The sequence below is a fragment of the Galeopterus variegatus genome, unplaced genomic scaffold, assembly GCF_000696425.1.
Source record: "Galeopterus variegatus unplaced genomic scaffold, G_variegatus-3.0.2 Scaffold526, whole genome shotgun sequence".
NCBI lineage: Eukaryota > Metazoa > Chordata > Mammalia > Dermoptera > Cynocephalidae > Galeopterus > Galeopterus variegatus.
In genome coordinates, this window is record NW_007726637.1 from 969 (window position 1) to 11,271 (window position 10,303).

The 10,303-nt window shown below is 43.3% G+C and overlaps 1 protein-coding gene across 1 annotated transcript in view; it reads right to left on the minus strand.

Moving 5' to 3' along the window:
- Positions 1 to 282: 282 nt before the first annotated feature.
- The window catches only part of SUGP2 (SURP and G patch domain containing 2), a gene marked incomplete at its 3' end in the record, with an annotated part of 20,657 nt that continues 10,636 nt past the window's right edge, over positions 283 to 10,303 (minus strand). Inside the window, exons 4-6 of the mRNA XM_008569749.1 lie at positions 9,726 to 9,843; positions 1,496 to 1,983; positions 283 to 394 (exon numbers count right to left, since the gene is read on the minus strand). Of these exons, the coding sequence (XP_008567971.1) occupies positions 283 to 394; positions 1,496 to 1,983; positions 9,726 to 9,843 (718 nt within the window). The remainder of the gene's footprint in view (positions 395 to 1,495; positions 1,984 to 9,725; positions 9,844 to 10,303) is intronic.

The following is a 10,303-nucleotide window of genomic DNA, read 5'->3' on the forward strand; positions in this document are numbered from 1 at the left end:
TCCCCCACTATCCTTGGCTGATTGCAACTTGGCCTTTGGATGCAGATTAAACATCCCTCCAGGGGGCTTCTCCTGATGCCCCAGATGAGGGAAGGTCCCCCTGGTCCCCTAGAACAGATGCTTCTCCCTCACGGCCCTAGCTCAGTTGGAATCACGACTTATCCCTGGTGTATCTCCGGGGCAGGACAGCACTGGCTAGGCTGTCTGGCGGGCTCTCAGAATATACGTGTTGGGTGAACACATTCACAACAAAAGGGTGTGATCAGATGTGGGGGTACGTACCACAGGTCAGGGTTATCGGTGCTGTTTTCTATGCTGAATTGTTCAATTTCTGGTCCCACCTGAGCAACAAATCTGGCCAGTTTCTCTGCAGTCTCCATTGTCTTCATGTCAACTACAAAACAAAGAACATGTCATGTGTTGCTTCTCAGCTGCTGTTTCCTGTGTGAACATTGTGCACATCCCTCCCTGCAGTTTCGCCCTTCGCCACATGACTCTGTAGCTCTGTCCAGCAAGAGGCAGACTGTCTTCCCCCCTTCAATCAGAGCTGGCCCTGGGACTTGCATCTGCTGACAGGAGAGGCAGAAGTGCCAATTATCAGTTCCGAGCCCAGGCCTCGAGGTGAACAAGACTGAGCTGACTGCTCGGGGGTGACAGGCACATGGCCCAGTCACCTCCACCACCCCAGCCGACAGCCCCAGCTCAGCAGATGCCCTATTGTCAGCAGACTTGGAGCACTATGGGTCACCTCTTGTTCTAAGCCACAGGCTGGAGTGGCTCGCAACAGAACAACAGCTACACAGTGCAGTAGGTGTGGAGATGTGTCTGACCCTACGTTCCTGACTAGTGTTCAGTGGAGCATGGTCAGAGAGCAGGCCCATTGACAGGGAGAAGGTAAGAGCTTAAGGGGACCCAGAGAAGCAAAAGGGGTGAAGCTGGTAAACTCAGAAGAAGCTGTGCAGGTCAGCTAACCCTTAGGAGATCTATAGAGACCTTGGAGAAGAGAAGGCAGAAGGAAGAAAGACAGCCCTAGGGAATGCCACAAGGAAGTAAGGAGAGTAAGAAACGGGATCCCAAGCACATGCACACACTTGTGCTGGCCACCCAGCAACACGACCCTGTTCGGGAGCACAGAGGCGCTGCAGCATCTTGTGAGGAAGTAAGGAGAGTAAGAAACGGGATCCCAAGCACATGCACACACTTGTGCTGGCCACCCCAGCAACACGACCCTGTTCGGGAGCACAGAGGCGCTGCAGCATCTTGTGTCAGCTCCACCTCAGGAGAGGAGGAGAGGGCAACAGAACTTGTATGCAGCCCTCTTGGGGAAGCAAGAGAAGACACCTCCACGTGTGCCCATCCTGGCTAGTTCCCTATAGCTACTGCCCGCCACCTTGCCCAGACTGCTGAGACACCATCCTTGCCTCTGGAGAAACCTCTGGAGATGGGAGAGTGGGGACTGGGGCCCAGAGGAGTGGGGACAGGAGTGAGCACCCACCGTCGGCAAATGGGCAGGGAGAGGAGGTCTGAGGGGTTTCGGAGGCGTCTGCTACTGCTGCTCTGGGGGATGGGCCTGAGGCTTCTGGGCTGGGGTCCTGAGGAGAGGGTCCAGCTGGGTCTGGTGGGCAGTCCTTGGCAGCATCACTTCCATCTGGCAGGGACGGCTTTGCCTGTGAGGAGCCTGGAGGCTGCTGGCCGTGGTGTCTCAGCCGTGTGACCGAGGAGAGGAGGGTCTGGGTGCCGATGGTTGCTCTCCTCGCCTTCCAGCCCCGGAGCCCATGAGCACGGAGGAGCCCCCGCCGCTGTCCTGGAAGAAGTCTCTTCTTGAGGTTGTGGACTGCCCGGGCGTACAGCATAGCCCGCACTGCACACTCAGCCGAGGTCGGCTTCTGATCAGCTCCCTGCCAGGTCTGGCTCAACCGCTGCATCTCTGCCAACTTCAGCTTGTAATATTTATACTCCAGGCTACTTTCATCAGACAAAAACCTATGTAACAAAACAGGCACAGCAGGACATTTGTGACAACACCACCGTGTACCAAATCATTGCTGCAAACACATTTCTGTAAACCCTTTCTTTTTTTCCTTTTTGTCTTTTTTTGTGTCCGGCAACGGATCGCAACCCTCAGTGTCGTGCCCGTACCGGACCGGGACCGGCAAAGGGATTGCAACCCTCGGTGTTGCGCCCGCACCTCGCTCAGCCAGTGAGCGGCCAGTCTGTATGTGGGATCCGAACCCTCGGCGGGAGCGTCGCTGCGCTCCCAAGCAGCACACTGTAGCAGTGCCGGGCCAGCCCCTTTTTTTGTTTTTTAATGTAAAACTTTTTTTTTCTTTTTCTAATGTGTCTAAATTTTTTCAAAGAGCATTATTTACTTCATTTCCATTTCATTAGCATCTTCTTTCATCTCTGTCAATCCTTCCCCTTCTAGCGTCTTTAGACTTTTTCATCATTTTCCTTCTAGCTTCACAAGTAGAATGCTTTTTATCTCCACTCCTTATTCCTAATAAATGCCCTGGAAGTCACACTTTTTCTCCCCAATGCTGTTACAGCCACCTCTGGCATGTAGTGTTCTCCCTGCTACTTCCTTCTAAACTGTTTCTGATTTCAGTTCTGATTCTCAAACGTTATTTAGAAGCCTGTTTTATTTTGGTTGTCGCTGGTTTCTAGTTTTCCGCACTGCATAACATGGCCCACCTGTTTTTTCTATCTCTGGATGTGCTGCAATTTTCTCTGTGATCTCATACGTAACAGACTTTTGTGAATGTTCAATTTCAGTTTGTGTTAAAGAAGAACGAATAATTTGGGAATATTTCAGGTGGCTTTCAGACTGCTTGATGTTAAGTGGCCACATATTAGGTCTTAGATGAGGTTTCTGATTACCAATGACACAGACACTGATTGGAAGTGAAGTGGCTGCGTGTCGCAGGGTGCTGGCAACACCATGCAACATGGCATATCCCTGGCAGGCAGCTCAAAGCTCCTGCTGACACTGTCCACACAGTCGAGGTCTGGCTGGACCTGGGAAAACAGGCTGCACCATGACTCCGCCACTACACTGAACCCTCTGCAGGGCTGATAGGAGCAGTCTCCAAAATCATATCCTGCCAAGCAAGGTTTCCACTTAAAAGGGAACACTGACCAACAGGCTGCTCTTGTTCTCCAGTCACATGCAGCCCCACCAAGGCCACCCTCATCGAGAGCAGAAGGCAGAATCAGTGCCCAGCAACCTGACAGCCCCAGTCACCCATGGCTCTGATGGAAGCCCCTTTCCCCTGGATGGTTACAATGTCGAAGGACATCAGTCACAAATCTACGTCCCAACTTCTGTTGGAATACAGCATCAAGAACACAGAATACTAGAGCATGGTGCTGACAACACCAAGGTCAAGGGTTCAAGCTCCATACCAGCCAGCAGCCAAAAAAAACCCCACAGAATACTCGCAAGCCAGCACAGCCACTTATTAGCTGTCAGCCTTTCTGCACCTCAGTTTTTCCATCTGTAAAATGGGGAGGATGACAACAAATTACTTCCTCATGTTGTTATGAGGCTTGAGTTGTACACTTTTCATCAGGAGGCAAGTGCTGCGAACACTGCCTGGCAGTCATTAACTGCTCCACAAATGTTAGCAGACCATCTCACCAGTTTGCTCTTGTGCACTGTGTTAGCAAGTGCTGCGAACACTGCCTGGCAGTCATTAACTGCTCCACAAATGTTAGCAGACCATCTAACCAGTTTGCTCTTGTGCACTGTGTTAAGTCATCCACGTCCTTATTTGGATTACATCATCTACCCATTTCAGAGAAATATATTCACATCTCCTACCATGGTTTTGGGTTATCCATTCCTCTTATCATGGTTTTGGATTTCAACAATTTCAAAATGTTATTTATTTACATAGTTCAAAGCTCTGTAGTTTGGACATCAACATCCACAATTTATATGTTAATGATGACTTTTCCTTTTATCAGGAATCTCTTCTTTCTGCCCCTTCCAATGCTTTTCTCCTTGAAATCTGTTTTCTCTGAAGTAACAACATTTCTCCAGCTGCTTTCTTTTTGCTAGCATTTGCCTATGTAATTTTCCAACTCTGCTTCTCACTCTGTGTTTTAGCATCTCTCATAGGAAGCAACAGCTGGTGCTTTTCAACTCGGTCTCTGGGTAGCTCACTGAAACCTGAACGTTACTAATAAGGTTGAACACATTCACAATGTCATCTCCTATTGTGTTTCCTATTTGCCCTTCTTCCTTGATTTCTTTTTCTTTTCTTGCTTTATATTGGACTAAATACATTTTTTGTGTGTGCCTTTTTTCCTCCTCTAGAGTAGTACGGATGTTGTAAATCCCATTTCTATTCCTTTAACAGCTAATCAATACACCTGTCTAAACTCCTGCTTTCCAAAGAGATATCCAGAGTTCCTCACTAGCTCTGTCCTCACTCTGAATGAGACAAGGGCCTGAGCACCCACGTCCCTTCTTCCTGTTGATGATTGGGATTTTCGTTTCTTTTCCTCCACAAGCATCAACTTAGATTTTCTGTTAACTTTGGGGTCCTTTGACAATCCTGCTGAGGCTAGGTGAGATGGATTCTTGGCTGCCTGCTTTTTCCTGTATGTGTAAACATGTGAACCTGTTGGGCTGTCCCGGAGAGCCTGGCCAGGGCCATCCCACTCCCAGGAGACAAATAAGAAGCTGTGTTCCAGAAAATGTAGTCAATGAATCGGGTTAATGTGATATAAACCATATAAAGATGATTTGAGGACAAATTGTGAATTAACTGTTGCTCTGTGTCTTTCAATGTCGTTTGCTGTCTCCATCATTAGACACAGGCTGTAATATTTCTCTTTGAGCTCGCAGCATAGTATCTAGAGGATAATAGGCACTTAATAAATATTTGCCAAAAGTATAAACAAATGAATAGAAATAGACCTGGAACCAATGCTATCTTCAAAACTCCTTTGTAGTAACAATGTTCCAAGATGCAATCTAGTGCCTTGACAAAATGAATATATCATCATATATGTGGCTTGCTCTCATCCTCAATGATTATTGTGCAGCGAACTTTTAGAATTAAGATCAGAGACCATACAGATCAGTAAAGCCAGAAGCACCTTAGAGAGCATTTGAATTCATGCCCTTATTTTATAAATGAGAAAAGAAATCCAGAAAGGCAAAGAAACTTGTAAATTAACTCCAAATCACACCGCTGATGGCACATTCAGGACCAAACCCTGCTCTTCTGGTTCCCAGGCCAGAGTTTCTTTAATTATACCATAATAGGTGTTAGTGCCAAGATATCTAGAATTCTGAGAGCTGCGTTTTGGTATTCTTTATTATGGTTTTGCTTAAATCAAATCAATATACTTCCTTGAATAGGAAGACAGTACATTTCATCAGACTTCAGAGTATGTTATGTAACTCAGTGAGATTGACTTCATTGCATACAGATTTATTGTTTATTGCTCTGAGCTATTTATCAGCATTTAATTGTTTATTTCAATATGCCTGTTTGGGACTATTTTATTTATTTAGTGCCCAATCTTCCAGAAATAGTGAAAAATTGTCAAGACATATCTTATACATTTTATATAACCAGAACATTTGACTGCAGGTATATAAGATTATCATTAATAATTCAAAATGCTGGTAATAATAGAATATGTTATGTGCATAAGGACATTTTTGATCTCAGTGTATCTTCCTCCAGAACTGTAGTTAAAGTATTATTCTTAGATGTATAAGTAGAAGTTATAAAAACTTAGCATTATTCATTTATTCAGATGTCTAGTCTTGTAGATGACTTTTCAAAGACTTTCCTTAAGCCACTTTATTGTCTATTACTCCATAGAGTGTCTGCTTTGTTGTCATTATTGAAAGAATATGATTACGTAGTCAGACTTTGTCAGATGGAATAGGGTTTATTTTAGGCTCACACTGTATTTGCCACAGATATTTTCTGATAAAAAGATACTGGACATAACTACAGGGTAACATAACATTCCATTTATCCATGACTTCAAGTGAAAAATCATCCCTAATAAATGTAAATACTGTAGTTGAGGAAGATTTGATGTCTAGCTGAATTCACAATTATAACGAGATCCATGGATATTAAAGGATGTTCATTAATGTGAAAAAAATTAATTTAAAATGCCCTCTTAACATTTACTGTTAGTAAGAAACATAGAAATTGAAATAGAAATTTTATGAATGAATGAAATTTTGGTGTTTGTGGGTGTGGATATTAGTTTCTATAATGTGTTTTAGTAATTATGGTAAAAGATCTCAGTGAAATCTGTTTGTTGTAAAGAAGTGAGCTGTCCATTCTAAACAGCTTATCAGTGATGGCAGCTGATAAGTTTTCATATTTAAATTTGTAAGTAAACTTGTAGACCTTTCATGGCTATAGAAAGAAACCTTCAGTAAAATAAAACTTATATTTGTTGGGCTGGCCCCACAGCTCACTCGGGAGAGTGCGGCGCTGGGAGCACCAAGGCCTGCAATCCCCTTACCGGTCCAAAAAAAAAAAAAAAGAGCACTGTAGTTTGAAAACTAAGTGTCAGCCTGCAAAGGAGCAGAACAAGCATGGGAATAGGCAATGGCAGAAACATTTTGCTTTTCTTTATGAGGTCAATTTATTTTTTGTTAAACCACATCCAAGAACCACTGTGAGAATTCAAACATACACACCAGAAACCTAAGTTTACTGGTTTCTTTACTTATCCCTGTTTTTTTTTTTTTTTTTTGTATCATACTCTTTCCTCTCATGAGTCTCTAGATAATGCCTTCTGGAGTTCATGGGTAATACAGTCTCAAGACCAACTCCCAAATTTGTTCATCAGAATCTATCAGCCAACCAGAGATTTTTATTTCAACAATCGTATTTTTCATTTCCAAGATTCTTAATAGGTTCTTTTCCATAACAACCAGCTCCTGTTTCACAGATAAAATAACTCTTATCTGCCTGAGACTATCCACTACATAAACAGTACATGTTTTTAGACTAAATTCCCCTTTCTTATAGTCACCCTGTCTTCCCGGGTGTCAGCTGTTTATTGAATTTGGTGACTCTCCTTCATGGAGTTAGTTTTCTTCAAATATTAGATCTCTAGTTCAATGCTTATTTCTGATTTTGCATCCTACCCTGCCATTACAATCCCAACACCTGAATCCGGTTGTGGTTTCTGCCTGCCGCCCCTGGTTTGTCAGTGACCATGCTGGGCTGTGTGCAGTGGCAGAGCATGAGCCCCCAGTCCTCTCAGGGCCCCCTGTCCCTCCAGCCCAATCACCTCATCCATCACCTGGAAATTGCCCCGGGGCCTTCCACATCTGGATGCCTCCTTATCAAGAGAGTTCGGTCTTTGCTTTCATTGGTCGATGTGAGGCTATCTAACTTCCTTCCTTCAGCATGCACACTCCTTAAGAACACAGACCCTGGATCTGAATCTTTGCTCTGCCTCTTACCAGCTGTACATCACCGAGGCAAGAGGTCTTGTGGAGCCTGAAGTTTCCTAACTATAAAATAAGGATATCAATAGACCTACTTCAAAAAATTATTTATGAGGATTCAGCCAGCTAGTGCTTAAATCAGTAATGTGCTTAGAACAGTACCAAGTGCACAGAAAGCATGTCTGTTAAATAAAGGGTATTCAATAAGTGAAACTGGGATAATTAGGTTATTTAGGGATTTTTAACTTTTAAGTTACAGGCCTACCTTATTCAATACATGAAAATAACCCAGACAAACTCAAGAATTTTACAAAAATAAAACCCTAACAGGCTCCAACCATCCCCCTGGTAAATCATGCTGGGTAGAACCAACGTTCTGGAACTGTTACATAGAATTTATGCCTTTCAAGCATCTTCAGTAATTATAACAGCAAAAACACCAAGTCTGGTACAAGTACAATTTTGACTACAAAAGAGGGCACAGGGCTGGCCAGTTAGCTCACTTGGTTAAAGCGTAGTGTTGATAACACCAAGGTCGAGAGTTTGGATCTCTATACTGGCTAGCCACTCCCCCAAAAAAGAGGGCACAGCAGAACATTTACAGAGTGGCAGCCAGAGTGTCAACTGGTAATAATAACCCATGGAAAGTAATCTGATGATAAAGATCAATAGTCTCCATCGGGACAACTCTGCCTCCTGAGAAGAGAATGGGCAGTGTCTGGAGGTATTTTTGGTTGTTATAAATGAGATGAAGGATTCTAGTGGCATATGGTGGATGGAGGCCAGTGATGCTGCTAAACACCCTGCAATGTCCAGGACTCCCCCCCACAACAATCCAGCCCCAAATAATAATGCTACAGCCAAGGCTTTTGCTGCAATGTCCAGGACTCCCCCCCACAACAATCCAGCCCCAAATAATAATGCTACAGCCAAGAAACAACAATGTGGATCAAAAGCCTCTCAAATGAACTTTTACCCAGCAATTTCACTCCCAGACATTATCCTAATAAATCACCAGAAAGGTAGACAAAAATACAAGCAAAACATTGTTCATCACAATGTTATTCACAAATGAGAAAAACAGGACATAATCTAGGAATCCAACCATAGGCATGGCTGAATAAGATACCTGTTTGTATCGGAATATTACACAACCATTGATAATAAAGACAATTAAGTGAAAAACACGGAACACAACTCTAAAGTACACACTGTGGAGGAACAAGCAATAGAGCTCTGAATGACTGCGTCCTTGCCTTTTTACCTGACTCTATTTTTACAAAGAGTACATGCCACTTTTATAATAAAAAAAGTTAAACCATAAAAATTGTCCACACCCAGCAATCTAATAAATAATAAAGATTACCCTAAACAAGCAAGAAAATGTGATGCATTATGTTATTCACTGAAGCAGTTTAAAATAGTGTATAATTAAAAACCTTCTAAAAGTCCAGCAAGAGAAGAATGGCTAAGTAAACTCTGACCACTTCCTCTATGGACTAGTAAATACGGCCATCTGAAATAATGTTTACAAAGGGTAGGTAATACAAGCATTTTCTTACACTACCTAAAAATAGTAGATGTATCACATGACAGCATAATCACAATTGTGTTAAAAAAAAAAACAACAGCTCATGGTGAGCAGAAAGATTGGAAGTGGATGTTGGTGGAACACAGGTGGGTTCCCCCTACTTTACCTTCTTCTTTACTTTCTCTAATAAGCAAGTCCTATACGAGTATTTAGGACGCCAACTGTGATTCTGAAAGTTGTTCTATTCACATGAAGAGGCCGTAAGGCAAAAGCAGAAGACACTTGAACAAATATTGGCAATAAATTGCAAACTGTTGAGACATTACTTATCTTACTCCACGTTCCTTGCATGCATGTCCCACTGTATCCTTAAAACTGCACAGCAGGGACTATGAGCTGCATTCACAGGCGAGAGAAGGCCACAAGCCAGTCTGCAGCAAAGCTGGGGCTTGCTGAACCCAGGTGAATCTGACCCACTCCCGTGTTCTTCCTGCTGGAGGACACCACTGCTCAAAACAGACATCTCACCCTCTGCTCTTCACACCATTAGTATGACCCACGCTTTGCCATGTTTTATGGGAGGGATTAATAGGGTTGTGACATTTAAAGACCTACCAGCAGGGCTGGCTGGTTAGTTCAGTTGGTTAGAGTGTGGTGTTGGTAACACCATGGTCAAGGGTTCAGATCCCCTTACTGTCCAGCTGCCAAAAAACCCCACAAAAAACAAGCAAACAAAAAATAAAGACCTACCAGTAAGCAGGGTCCTCCTTGAGAACAGCTCTCTCTCTGGGAGACAGGCTGCCTTCAACGACACGTGTGACAAGCTGGTCAATGGTGTCTACCACCTTGTGATCCGCTCGCTGGGGGACTGCTGGAACACACAGAACAACTTTTCTGAGAAACATGCTGGACCACACAGGTCCTGGGAGGACCAGGACAGTGAGTCAAGGGCTTAAGTTAGCATTGACCTAAGCAAGCATCAACAACTGAAATTCTCATTCATAAGACACCAGCTTAAAAAGAGGAAAACGATGTTTTATTCTGGAAACCAATATGCAAAATAGCCTCCCAAAAGATAAAATACCATAAAGACTAGGAGAGAAGCAGTCACAGGTTCACAATGACTTACAAAGAGCAAGTTATGTACATATTCTAGAAAGTAAATAATATGCAGCAATTCAATCCATTTTTCATGTATCCTTAATAACGTGAATGTTCACAATATTAGAGTGGAAAATATAAAGATAGAAAATGTATTTAGATATAAAATACTTTTTTTTTTTTTTTTAAAAGATGACCGGTAAGGGGATCTTAACGCTTGACTTGGG